The sequence below is a fragment of the Scleropages formosus genome, chromosome 11, assembly GCF_900964775.1.
Source record: "Scleropages formosus chromosome 11, fSclFor1.1, whole genome shotgun sequence".
Classification (NCBI taxonomy): Eukaryota; Metazoa; Chordata; class Actinopteri; order Osteoglossiformes; family Osteoglossidae; genus Scleropages; species Scleropages formosus.
Genome location: NC_041816.1, coordinates 12,144,787 through 12,158,919, shown reverse-complemented (window position 1 = coordinate 12,158,919; position 14,133 = coordinate 12,144,787). Strand labels below are relative to the sequence as shown.

Genomic DNA, 14,133 nt, shown 5'->3' with positions numbered 1-14,133 from the left:
AACAAGTTAAACTTTCTCCATGCCTCAGCTGCCAAACGGTTCAACGTTTAGGCTTAGTTGCTGTGGGCGTATTGACAGCTAATTCTAAATTCACCAGACTGTGTGAGTGCTGAGCGTGTGGGTGTGCATGTACTGTTCATTTTGTGCATGCACGTTCTGTGCGTGATCACAGAAATAACTTTGCTTTGAATTGTTAACCTCATCGTTTCTGAAGATGAACCCATACACTTAGTTGTTATTCCTCATCCTGCATAAATTCTCAGTTTTGATCTAATTTAATTGTAGGTATCGGTGTGGTGTAGGAGAATTAATGAAATTAACTTGTTGTTTGTGTGTTATTGAAGCTTGTCCAGATAAAGAAGCAGGTCTGCAGCCATGGAACCCCGGTCACAGGGAAACCCATCGGGTCACCATTGGTCATGGCAGAAAAGTGGTCCTCACCTCCTCAGCCACTGTTCACTCCATTGAGATTGTTGATGGGGGTATGATTCACCGCAGAATGCTGAGTTCATTTAAACCTTTGCTTTACTGGAGGCATGCATTTCACATTTTCAGTTTTTGTGCATAGCCATCTGTTTTACTTTAGATGTACCTATTTTCAGTTGAGGTCCAGGTGAACTGGATCATACAGAAATAAGCTCCATTATGTTTGTTTTATTCTGCTCTCTTATTACTTCTTTCCACATACTGTAAAGATCTGATTCTTGTACCCCACTGCCAAACTATTTTGTATGTATGTGGTTTTTTATAGGGAAGCTTGTGATTGCTGACACCAGTCGACCGATAGTTCTGCGAACAAAGCACATTCTTATCGGAAACAACGGGGCACTCCTTATTGGAAGCCCTGACTGTCCCTATAAAGGCAACCTAACTATTTCCCTGTATGGAAGGTATGTAGGGGTCAAAGGATAAAGGAAGAATGCCTTAGTTGTGCTTAATTGCATTACTTAATGTTATATGATTCGCTTTTTTGTTTTGGGTTTGACAGGTCTGATGACAGCGATGTGCCCCACAGCTACTTTGGGAGAAAGTACATTGGTGTTGGAACTGGGGGCACACTTGAAATCCATGGAGAGAAGAAGCTGGCATGGACCTTTCTGAACAGAACCCTCCATCCAGGAGAGAATAATGACAATAATTATCATTTTGAGAGAGGATGGGGTAACCGTGGTATCATCGTCCACGTTGTTGATCCCAAGACTAGTGAGGTGCTGCACTCTGACAGGTTAGTGATTCCTGCAGGAGAGAGGATGAATTCCTCTTATTGTTTGCCATTCCCCAAGTTTCACAGGTGATTGATGGTGGTTTGATCTGTCAATGTTCACAGAAGGGAAGCTGGGTCCATGTGCTCCAAACTCTTTCATTCCAGTAGACCAGCACAACTTCCCTGAGTTAATGAGAGAAATTCAATCATTATTCAGAGCATAGCACTGTATACGAAAATTGGGATGATAATAAATGGGTCCAGGTTGAAAAGTTTGAATTTAAGATGCTTGAGAGTTGCTAGAAACAGAAAATATTGCCAATGTATCAAGGCTTTGTGAGTGAAGTTCTCTCTGTTTATCTTCTGGAAAAATCAGGTTTGATACATACAGGAGCAAGGATGAGAGTCGGCGTCTGGCCCAGTATGTGGAGGCAGTGGAGGATGGCATGATACTGGCAATGGTGGTAAATGATGAGGGCTCCAATAATCTGGAGGACTTGGCAAGGAAGGCCCTGATGAAATTGGGCAGCCAGCAGTTCCACCAGCTGGGCTTTCGGTGTGGTACCTCTCTGTGTTTTGTGTGTGTGTGTGTGTGTGTGTGTGTGTGTGTGTGTGCATTTTCCCCCCAGAGTCTTGGGATCTGCCAAGAGCAGAAATTACACATGGGCGACAGATGATTGCTCCTGAGCACCACAGTTGGCTCGAGCTGGATGTAGAATTGCCCTCAGGCATGATTTATTCTGCACCGAAGGAGTGGCTCCATGCTTTTGTGCCAGAGTCACAGTATACTGATTTATGTGAGGCACCACTGTATCAGGTTCATTTCTTACATATCTGTTTACTGAAGTGCCGGGATTTGTTACTTCAGTCAAAAATGACTAGCTATTATAAGAGGCGTGGAAAAGTTCCACATCGATTTTCACTGGAATGATGTGGAAAATACTAATGAAGAATAAAACAACAACTACAAATGGAATAGTTTGTAGTCCTTTTGTACTTCAAGGAGGCAAATTTCTCAAAGGCATTTTGGGTACATTAACACATATTCACATATATTGTAGTCTCTGAACAGAGTGCAGCTAGCTATGCTTGAGGAACAGAATGCACTGTAATTACCTTTAGAATTTAGGCGCTGCCAGAATTTTAAATGAACCCACCGGCCAAGGCTGTTTGTGTAGCGTAATCCCGAGTGTGGTAGAAAATGAATAAGAGAGCTCTGAACATGGGGTGCTTGGCAACACTACTAGCGCGGTTCGCTTATTAAATGAAACCCAAGTCATTCAACACAACACTGGAGCAGGAGGTAGACAGCAGTGTCTTCCTTGGAGCAAGAGTTTAAAACATCCCCGTTTAAACACTTCCACATGTGTGCTGTACACTTGAAAAGGAAGGGGAAGAGATCCTCATGCTCCATGTCGCCTGATGTGCCTGTATAATTCAGACAGATGACCAAATGAGTAGGGGCGTAGGTTGATGAGGTTCATCTGTGGTCTACCATAAACTATTTAATTTGGAAGAATACTGAAATCACAAAAGTCAGCAGTCATGTTCGGAATTCCAATTTATGTGTGGTAATAACAGAACTTGGCTGCATTTGACAGCATTTCTAACTGTAAATCCACATAGCAGTGTACATAATTTGTTTGTGTAACTAGACAGCACACAAGCTCTAGGTGGGTCCAGTGTGTAACGTAATTGCATGCTTCTTCAATTCAGCCAAGTTTCACATACTGATACAAAGGTGTGATTTCAGGGTTTTTTTAATGTTTGGAAAAATGCTGTTGTTTTAATATTTGAAAAAACCTCCATTACATCCAGATCTTTATCTAGAGTGATCTTGGACATGAATTCCCTTTTTCAAGAAAGGAGTGAAAACTGGAGGTTGGCTCCCTGTTGTCGGTGTCAGGCTTGCCCTCACAGGAGGCCCCTGCTAGACAGGGTGTTGATGTTAAGCTAAGCTGTAATAGCCCAGCTTCATTGGATACTTCAGATTCCTCCTGCCAATCACTCACTGTGTCAACATTGATTACTGTGCCAGCTAGGTGTCAGGCTATTTGACTAATGGAGATATTCCCCCTGTCCCTCACTGCACCCCTCCTCTTTTCCACAGCCACCCCTGGACCTTTATCACTATTAAAGGGGATTCATCCTCCTCTGTGGAAGATCATGCAGTTTATCAAGGTAAATACCCAAACACAGTTTGTGAGCTGTGATTTCGTATTGTGCACACTTGTCTTTCTCCTTGCCAACTGGCTCCTATAATGGTCTACCTGTCTGCACAGTCTACCTCTCAGCCTGAGTGTTCAATGTTTCATCGCCCGTAGGGACCAAGGCTTCATCCCAGGCTCAGAGTTCACGTGTCTTTCAGTCTGGTTATGGCGATCACTTCACCATCACCACCACCAGCCAGTGGGTGCAAGGTAATGCTCACCTCATTTACCTGCAACATCACAGTTTGAAGGTCTCAGACTACCAGTGACATCACAAATTCCTACAGTGAAAGTCCTGGGGAAAATGTGTCTCTCTTAATACTAATGGAAGAACTTTGGAAATAATTTACTGGTGACAGTAGGCATAAAAGTAATATAGTGATACCCAGAAGCATAGTGTTCCACTGAATTATCAGGTTTTTCCTGGCGCATTTGTGCTTTCATTTTCACTTTGAAGCATAATCCTAAATTTTGTGTTGACTTCCTTTTTGAAGGTTATTTGAGTCATTCACAATGTTAGGGGGCATGTTTAATGGGACAGTGCTCTCTTATTTAAGTGCTGTTCAGTTATGTTCCTGCTGGATGGGCCTGCTGTTCATTCATTTTTTTTCTGTGATTGCTATGTCCAGTGTAATACAAAGAAAAAGCCCTGCAATCATAACTTGCAATTACAATAAGAGGGGGTCAAATAGAGAAGAAGTAACACTTTGAGTGTAGATCAGAGTAATGTTTGCTCAGGCTGTGTTTGTCAGCAGACTGAGTAGCTGATGATGCTTAATGTTGCCACTCTTTATGCATCCCAGAGGCTGAGTGGACTGAGTGGTTTGACCGTGATGATGAGAGGGGTTCTGGAGACTGGGAGAAACTGGCTGACATCCGCAGTGCTTTTCCAGAGCGCCTCTGCAGTAGCCCACTGGACATTCAAGTATGTTTTGAATGTTTTGAACAAGCCACCATATATTATAAGGTTTCACTCTGCATTAACAATAAAAGTGATTTCCTGGAGGTTAAAAGCAGGCCCATAATGGATACCTCTTCAAAAAACATTGTAAGCCCATTGAGTTGTCTGAGTTTTATTTGTTTATAGTTGTTTTTCACTTCTCTTAGTGTTACTATTACCACAAACAGCAGCCTGCAGTAATACAAAAAAAAAAAAAAAAATGAATGCTTGTCTGAATGGTTGTATGATTCTTGTACAGGTACAATTGCTCTGTTGTCCCGCTTCATTAAACATACAGGAAATGTCATGTGTCCACTGTGATGATCAAACGCTGCCCATTGGCTGTGGCAGGTAGGGTGGGAGGGACTGCAGCTTCTGGTACCTTGACTCACGTTGCTGACGTAAGTCTTTCATTTTCTCCACTTAAGGCAGAGACGCATGACGGAGTCCCGTCCAATCTGACGGGGCAGGTTTTCTACAAGAATGACAAGGATTATGGATTCGTGTGCCTTAATAAAGACCAGCCCAATGGGATCTGTCACAACTATAAAGTGCGCTTTCTCTGTGGAAAACTTGGTATGTATGGGATGTTAGTCCTAAAACCTGTAAGTTCTTTTCTCTGAGCAGGGAAAATATTGTAATTTTATGCATTCAGCTGCAGTCAGAGGAACAGTATGTCCACACTGATGGATGGGATAAGGGCTGGAGACTTCTCTGCCTGTGCTTGTCACTTTGCATGTGAGATGGAACAGTGTTATGGTGTCATGCACCCTTAACAAAAATGCACATGCATGTATGTATAGAGTGTATCTGGGTGAAATTATACATTTGTACAGTTGTATCTGGGATGCATTGTAAGTTTTATATATAATGTGGTATATAATGTAGTTCCCCCCCCCCACATATCTTTTATTTGGTTTTTGGGATGTGATAAGATCAAGTACAACAGTTTTGTGGAATTCAGTGACAAGCTAGGATTGTTTTCTCCAGCACAAAGTGATTGCATACATTTAGGTGCTACCATTAATCAAACCTTACAAAGGTTTAGATAGTCTGCACATGCATTGGAACTATTTCATATGATAAGATCTTTTAAGTGTAGGTTTTTGTTGTTTGTGTCAGGAGGAACTCATGGTAGTGTTCTCTGTAACCTTCAAACCAAGGCTGGAAGGGAATGCATGAACAAAATGTTCTTGCTCATTACAAATCTTGTTTAAATAGGTCATTTATTATAGCTGCAATGTAGGAAGTGTGCTCTACTTGGCCTGTGGTTGCTTTGATAGATTGGATAGTTCATTGTACCTGAAACAGTGTGCTCTTTCATCAACATGAGTATTTTAGGGCATTAGCCCTTAAAGCATAATTTTTATTCTTAGTTATCAGTGTTATACTTTATCCTGCTTTTCTCAGTCAAACATGCTTTGATGTGATTTTTTTCTGGCAGTAGTTTATATAAATTATGGCTCCTTGACATGGAGTGTCTGTCCACAGTTCGCCCCCATGCATCCATCACCATTGACACACATTCCAACACCAGCATTCTGGAGCTGGCTGATGACACCAGCAGCTGGAAGCCTGGGGACACACTAGTGGTGGCCAGCACTGACTACTCGATGCACCAGGCCGAGGAGTTCCAGATTCTCCCCTGTCCAGCCTGCACCCCCTTCCAGGTGAAGGTGCAAGGTGAGTGACACTTTCGAATGGGCAATAATCACATGTGTCAGCAAGATCTCAGAAAACACCATCTGATTCTTTTGACAAACCATGGTATAAGAGGCGTGGTCTGATTAGCAGAGAAGACTGTGATCTTGGCAGATCATTGTGATCTGAGAATGTTCATTGGAAATAGTTCCTCATCTTTTAGTTGTTCGATTTTCAGTACTTACCAGGTGATTTCTTTTTTAAAATTCTGTCAATGACGTGTTGCGTGCATGCCATTATACCTTTATGAGCATTTTGTTTGAGACTGAACAAAATTACATTCCTCTCAGAAATCTGGGGCACTCACACTCAGCTTCAGTCAGTGTGTCTCAGTGTTTGTTTTTTACGGAGCTTCCTCTTCAGAGTGTTTTGTGGCATAAATAAAATGGTTGTTTATTTGATGATTTGAGAAAACTGCCTTGACCTGGGAAGGAAGGTTTCTGAATACTTAGGGGAAAGCACTGAAACACTTTGTAAGGCCGTTACCCTGTGTTTCCATTTGGCCTCGTGTTGCATCTCCCTCCCAGAATAGTCGGGCTAATGGGTAGAGAGCGTTCCAAGTGGGCCTGTGATCTGTTTTATGAATGGAGCCAAAGCTGATGTGTCTGGCCAGTGCTCTAAGAGGTGATTTTTCGTGAGTATCTTATATAAACTGGGTATTTTTTGTTACTTTTATGTTAGGAGTCTTTGCGTTTTGCAAGCATGTCACATGTGTCTTACTGACACTTACTCCTCCCATTTGGAAGGGATTTTGGAAAACAGCAACCTTGTGGTGGGCTGCGTCTCCAGAGCCTTCACAAGGCATGCGAATGAACTTCTGTTTGTATCCAGAGCTGAGCGTGTACTTCAGACTCTGCAAATGTTATTCCAACACAGCAGTTCTGCGGGATCTTGTTTGATTTTTGGTTTTAGTGAATGGAGCACTTCTGAAGAAACGACAGTAACTGTAATTTTGAGACACGGCACATTGCAAACATCGGAGGCCTGGATTTTTGTAATATATTCTCCCTGAGCATGTACACAAGAAAAGTATTAATTCATTTCTTTGACTAGCTGTTAAATAATTGAAAACATTTAAAATCCCCTAGTCTGCATATAAACCATATTGCCACTGAAGCCTCTGCTTCATGGAAAGCAGGGCAGTTCCTAGAATGGTATTAAAGTGGATTAGAATTCCACAGATTTACACAAGTGGAGAAATCCTGAAAGGCAAGCACGTGTCTGCTGTCATTGAAAAAGCATTTTTCATTATGACAGTACTACCTTGAATAGGATACCTAATTGCTCTTCCCACAGGCATTTGGACAGTAGATATAGGTCATATTTTACCTGTAGATGATTGTGGGCGTGTCTTTCTCACTCGTTCTTCAAATCCAACCAAGCCTGACTCAGGGCGCTGTTTTTCTGTCACTCTTTCTGTCACCTTTTCCATGCATCACCAAAACGTGATGACAAAGCCCATTATTTTTGTATTGAACTAACACATTTGCCAAATTCCACACTTCAGTCCTTTTCACCAGCTGTGGCTTGTGTTTTATTTCAGTGGGGCAATAAGAGACAACCTTTTGCTCAGTACTGCCAGCTTCCTGAATGCTATGTTTTACTGGATCAGTGCATGGGGTCTGACAGGGTTGCTTTGTATTAAATATCTTTTTTTTTTTGCTTATTTTCCAAGAGTCTGTGCTTCTGATTTTGCCAGCACTTTTATATTTGTGAAAGTTTCCAATTTCCTGTAAAATAAAATGGCACTGATCAAAAGCTGAGGACACGATCCTATTCATGCTTCTCAATATACAACTTAATGAATTTAGTTCACACCTGTCCATTCACACCATTCAGCCACAGGCTCTAACATTTTTAAACCCTTTATGGATGCAGCTATTACTGTAGCTTTGTGCCTAGGAAATTCTGTTTCTCCCTAACGTGTATGTTTAAATATCCAACAGCAGCCAGTATTACAGTGGGCAAGGATACAGACCTGAAACTCCAAAGTTGCCCATACTAGTAGCACAGGCTCAGCTGCAGTCCCTTGAAGAGAGCTAAATAGACATTTCGGATAAATGCATAAAATTCACTAAAAGCCACTTTGGATAGAAGTGTCAGCTAAAAAACAAATTAATTATGAAGCCATCACAGTTGCATTAGCCTAAATTAAATTAGACCAGGTCTTTGTCTTCTTGTTGAGTGAGACTCCATAGCTTTGATCCACTGAGGGGCTCCAGTTGAAAAGAGGTTCTCAGCTGCTTCCATACCTTCCCAGTGGCAGCTACAGGTAGGGGGTATTCAATATAATCATTTCCTGCTGAGGGGGAGCAGTAATTGGAGGACTCAGGGAATGAGGCTGGATAAGAAGAAGAATTTATCATAATGGCTGGTAGCCAAGTCATCTTGACGGTTCTTTATGAAATACATGTTTTACATATTTTTTTATTCACTGACAGACAATGAAATTACCTCTTGTTTTGAACATAAATCAACATTGTTCTGACGTGTTCCTTCCAGCACCTGCACACTAACTCCAATATTTCTGAAGTTTTTAATCAACAAGTGCAAATAAAAAATCAAGTTGTTTTCCATATATATTAATTTAAAAAGTTAGATTTCTCAATGCTTAAAAAACATGAAAACAACTGCAAAAAATGATCTGCTGGACAATAGCATGGAAAGGGTTCATTTTACTTCTAAGATACTCGAACAAGGGGAGTCTGTAATTCAGTAATATAATTGAACAATGGCAGAAATACAGGAAATTTAAACCTGTGTGTCAGTGCTTGAGGGGATGAAAAAATCTCCTCCTGAGCCTGTGAGAGATTGGAGCCCAAGGGACAGGAAATGGGACTGGCAGTTTACAGTGAAAAAAGAAGAATGAAACTCACTTCATCCCTCGGTCTCTGCTCAGTCTCCATTAAGCCCTTTTCCAGGATTTTTGCAAAGAGATGAGGCCTTTGAATTGCTATGGTTACCCGTTTTGGAGGCGAGTAGCATGCTCAGAACATTTTCAAAAGTATTAAATCCAAGCCTTGTGACCTTGTTTGAAACACCTTTTTGTTGCTATTTGTCTGCATTTCTTCAAAATCTGTTCTTTCCTTTTCTGTGTATTGCCATTTGTTTGATAAAGATGCCAATAATATGTGATAAAGACAACGTCACGTGTGTCAAATGTGTCCGACATTTTTCCACTCCACTTCAGGCTTATTCTAGTTTTGGTGGTGACAGCTTTGTCATCTTTTAATTTGTCCAAACCATATTTTATCACATTAATCCCTGCCTCCTGCCTTGGCTCATATTCACTAAGTAGCAGCAATGTCTGTCTTTTGGAAGCTTGCAGTGATACAGTTAAGAGCTCTTGGCCTTGACTACAGGGAGTGAGTCAGTGGGAGTCGGGCATTGCCAGTGGTTATTTGTGTTTGTTTCATGTTTATTCTGGTTGTACCTAAACTGTGTTTTATAAATGTGCTATGAAGAGAAAGCCCATTGGCATGGTATGACAGGTGTGGTGTGAGGTCTTTCTCTCAGGGTGGCTTTGTGTTAGAGGCAAGGCCACACTTCAAACCAGCCAAGTAATTGACTTTGAGGGGAATCAGCAGGAGTGTTTCTCCATTTCTCAGCACGCCGTAAGTGAGCTCAAACACTCTCTCAGTGCTAGCTCATATTTCCGTGCTCAGTTTTGCCACACGAACCTTAAAGAGGAAAAACCCAGAGGGTGATGCTGAAAAGAGTCTTACGGGGAGGTGGGGTGGGGTGTTATGAGGTTGTGAAATAGATGCCTCCAACCCTTGAAAAGAATTTTCTTCTTTTCATATGAGTTGCCCCCTATCCCTTGGGAAGTCTTTCTCTTAACGAATGTAGCATGCTGGGTGTCATTAGGGGTCTCTTGCCTGTGCAGACTGTAATTGGTTTGCTTCACATTAGAGCTGAACTATCTATTGAAAAACTCTCAGTATCACAGTATAAATGAGTGCAGTGTTCATACTGAAAAGTCATATGATATTGACACATGCTGCCGTTCATTCCAGGGGGCGCGGTGGCACAGCGGGTTTGACCAGGTCCTGCTCCCCCCAGTCTGGGGTTTTAGTCCCGCTTGGGGTGTCTTGCAATGGCCTGGCGTTCCGTCCTGGGTGTGTCCCCTCCCCCTCTAGCCTTACGCCCTGTATTGCCGGGTTAGGATCCGGCTCCCCGCGACCCCGTACAGGACAAGCGGTTTCAGACAGTGTGTGTGTGCCATTCATTCCTTACCTGCAGGTACATGGCACAACCAAAGATTTATTTTGAAGTTTAATTGTCAAACCAAGTGCTGCATCATTTTATATCCCATGTATGCAAATTCAGATTGAATGTACAAATGATTGACAGAAATGCGTACATAAATATGTAAATATTCATACCTTACAACCAGTTATATTTTATAATCATTTACCTGTTCCAAATCGATATCATCGCATCACTGTGTTCTTATTGGTAGTAATAAATTGTTGTATCCTGGGCTCGAAATTTTTACTTAATGAGTGCGACAGTCTCCGTTGAGGGATGAGGAGTCCTGGTCGTCATAATCCATAGTGTATTCTGGCTGTCAGCCTTGACTGGGATCTTTAATTCATCGCATTGCAAAATTCAAATCATGTCTACTGAATATGCAAAGTTGAGAACTTGCTATCATTCTTTAGTCTTGTTAAACAAATCTTAGGGAAAATATGAAAAACAGAAAATTAAATACAAAACAGAAAAATTTCACTCCCTAACAGTTCTACATGCAACTACTCGTGTAATGTGTGCCTGCAAGAACAATGGTATGAGACTAATTGCCTGTACTTTGACAGTTGTGTTTCTGCATCGCCATCTCTCCATCTGTTAGTGAAATGCACTTTTGTTTAACGTTGTATATTGCTTTGCAGAAAAACGCCAGCTAAACGAATAAATGAAAACACAAATGTGCACTCGCGTTAACAAAATAACCTATGATCCCTCTATATGATCATATTAAATGGTAGGAAAAAAATTGTATTTTATATAGTTCAGGATTATGAATCACACACACTTTCTGAACCACTTGACCCATTTGGGGTCGCGGAGCCTACCCGGCAACACAGGGCATAGGGCCGGAAGGGGAGGGGACACACCCAGGACGGGATGCCAGTCCATCGCAAGGCACCCCAAGCGGGACTTGAACCCCAAACCCACCAGAGAGCAGGACCTGGTCCAACCCACTGCGCCACTGCACCCCTACGGATTATGAATCATTTAACATATATTGTTTTTTGGTCTATTAAAGTAATAGTTAATTTAAATTGCCATCAATATTCATTTTTAGAGCTGAAAATAACATTTAGATACATCTTTACTCTTATTTTTGCTGTTTGGATACATTTATCCTCAACAGACAGTAATTTGGTTTAATGTGATTAAACCATCGATAATTCAATACTCTCTTGATCTGAATCATGTGGTGCTTCCAGTCAAAATCTATGTTTCGCAATGAGAGGCATTTGCTATGCTCAGTTCTAGTGCTGAAGGAACAAACATGCTCAAAGTTCACTGTGCCTCGACTTGGGGGTGGCTTCAGTTCACAGATGTTTGTGAGAAGAAGTTTTGCAAAATTGATTTTATTTGATGACATTTAAGTATGCTGTAATGGACTGGTTTCCCATCCAGGGTGTACCCCCGCTCAGCCTTGTGTCCAGTGATTCAGACCCTGATCCCACAACCCTGATCAGAACAAGTAGTTACTGAAAATGGATGGGTGGGTGGATGGATGGATGGATGGAAATGTGTATAGGCTTCAAAAAATTTTACCTTCAGGAGCCTTTTTCCTCTTTAAATAAGGGATTATCTGCCAACGTACCCTAAAGAAGCTTTATCAAACATAATCGTGCTGTGTTGCTGTGGCAATTAACCTTCTGAGGAATGTGCAGACACGCTGGTCGACACGTCTGACCTCCAAAAACCGATCTGAGAAACCAAGCCCCCTACTCAAGTATTTTGTACTGTGTAGCAAATAATTCTCATGAATTCTCATGGGCTTGAAAGCTCCCTTTTCCCCCTCTTTTATACATGATCATCTCAAAATGACGGTAATGTTGTACTTACTGTAACACGTATGGTAACATGTGGGACCTATAGAGACTTTTCTTACTGCAGAAGCACAACTAGGACTTCCGCTACACTCGGAGATAACTCCTGTGCCAGTGTACAGAAACTTTTCTACCCTCTGCCTCATACTCCTTCAGTTGTCTCCGCTGAGAAGCCTCTAAATATAGCATTTTTCTGAAGGCAGGCTTCCTGTCAGCATGGAGACGCAGTGCTAAAGCCCTTGTTTCCCAATCACACTGACTGCTTTTTTATGTCTTACGAAGCAGCAGGTACTGAGGGTAATCACCCGTCACTTTTTGTCTTTATTGTATGTAATGATCCATGTATTAGTCAAAGGATGTTGCCACCTCTGAATAATTGAAATTATGTAGATTAATCATAATCCCTGGTCTGGGTGTGCTTGAATTCTCTGTAATTAATGTGAAATGAATTTGCATGTAGGATCTTGTGCTGAAATTACTTGAAGGCACCGTGTCTGAAAGTTAGACTAATTAGATCTGAGACATTCATGAACGCACTCTGTTCTGCTGTTATTCATATGTGCTGCCATTGCGGCTAAAGGGTGACCCTTGGTGACAAATACCCTCAAAATGGGAATGAGTGGGATTATTCTTGAATCAGCGGTCTTGAAAGCACAGGCACTTTGAAACAGTGGGTTGCTTCAGTCCTGGCAGCACAATCAACGCACTTACTGGAACACAAAAGGTTCCTTCTGCCAGGTGCTCAGTGCAGGCGACACACACACATTCGACAGCAGCTCTGTCCTCGTTGGCAGTAGTCGCTGCCTTAGGCCTCCAATTGCTACTTCTCTACTTTCTGAAGTAAGAGAGTAATATTTAGCATGATTAGCACAGACAGAGTTATTAATATTTGAGCTCACTTTGTGACCGTAAGCATCAGTAATCCTGTCCTATTTTACCTTGCATTTTTACTGTCCATATCCCGCAACAGACCATAACTATCCTGTATATATCTGAGAGACACATTTGCTCTAATGCTGTAGCTCCGCATAAAGTCCAAAAACAGCATCTTTTGAACACATATGTGCATTAATGCATATGAATCAAGCTGGGACTGCTGACCTGCTCTGCTCTGCGCTGCCTTTCCCTTGTCAGAGCCATGCTGTGTCTCCTGGCGAGAGTCCCCTTCTCCGCGAAAGCTCAGGTCCTTTGACGGAAAGCTGAAATAAATAAGAAATGAGGGATTAAAAGGAACACTTCTCATCCATTAAGGAGTGCCTGATGGACACTTACTTACTTACTTCATGGTAGTTGTCCAGGAGCACTCACATGGCATGCAGTGAGAAACATGTACAGCCCTGGCCTTGTCCACCAGTACCCAGCATGACACAACAGAACTCCTGCACATGCTCATGCTCATCCTCATTCCCAGACAGGCAAATCTTCGAACACAATAAAAGGTAGAAGGATGTGCCTTTATTAACGTCATTTTCCTTACTGCTGTAGACCAGAGCTGATCCCAGTCCAGTGCTGCAGTTGCACATGCAAAGAGCATGTTGGTGTTGTCTTTCAGGTAAGCCATCCTACCTTCACATGGGAGAAGAGGTGGACGGGGTGGACATGAGGGCGGAAGTGGGCCTTCTCACTCAGAACATCCTCATCAGGGGAGAGATGGAGCCCAGGTGCTATGGGACCGAGGCCTGCAAGTTCTTCAACTTTGATACCTTTGGCGGGCATTTGAAGGTACTGTAGCCATACAGTGGTGAGGTGTGGGGCGGGCAGGCAGTTTGGATGATTCATCATCCTGTGCCTTCACCAGGCCTATTGGTGTAAATTGGTCCTGCTGGAGCAGTTAACCAGCTCAGAAAAAGCCTGCATCTTAACTTTGCCTGGGTTTTGTCACAGGTCATGGATAATAGCTCTTATGCTGAACTGTTCAGCAGGCCATTCAGCAGTAAAAATGTGTCACACAGACAATGAAGAATAACTCCAGTAATGACAGTTTATGAAGAAATGTTAATGCAAGAGCCA

The 14,133-nt window shown here is 42.1% G+C and overlaps 1 protein-coding gene across 2 annotated transcripts in view; it reads left to right on the top strand.

Moving 5' to 3' along the window:
* cemip (cell migration inducing hyaluronidase 1) overlaps positions 1–14,133 on the top strand; it is a 56,859-nt gene that overhangs the window by 29,435 nt on the left and 13,291 nt on the right. For both annotated transcript variants that reach the window (XM_018763913.2, XM_018763912.2), the window contains exons 3-12: positions 345–482; positions 752–890; positions 989–1,225; positions 1,581–1,760; positions 3,315–3,385; positions 3,529–3,624; positions 4,218–4,339; positions 4,783–4,930; positions 5,846–6,037; positions 13,676–13,845. In XM_018763913.2, coding sequence (XP_018619429.2) covers positions 345–482; positions 752–890; positions 989–1,225; positions 1,581–1,760; positions 3,315–3,385; positions 3,529–3,624; positions 4,218–4,339; positions 4,783–4,930; positions 5,846–6,037; positions 13,676–13,845 — 1,493 coding nt within the window. The remainder of the gene's footprint in view (positions 1–344; positions 483–751; positions 891–988; positions 1,226–1,580; positions 1,761–3,314; positions 3,386–3,528; positions 3,625–4,217; positions 4,340–4,782; positions 4,931–5,845; positions 6,038–13,675; positions 13,846–14,133) is intronic.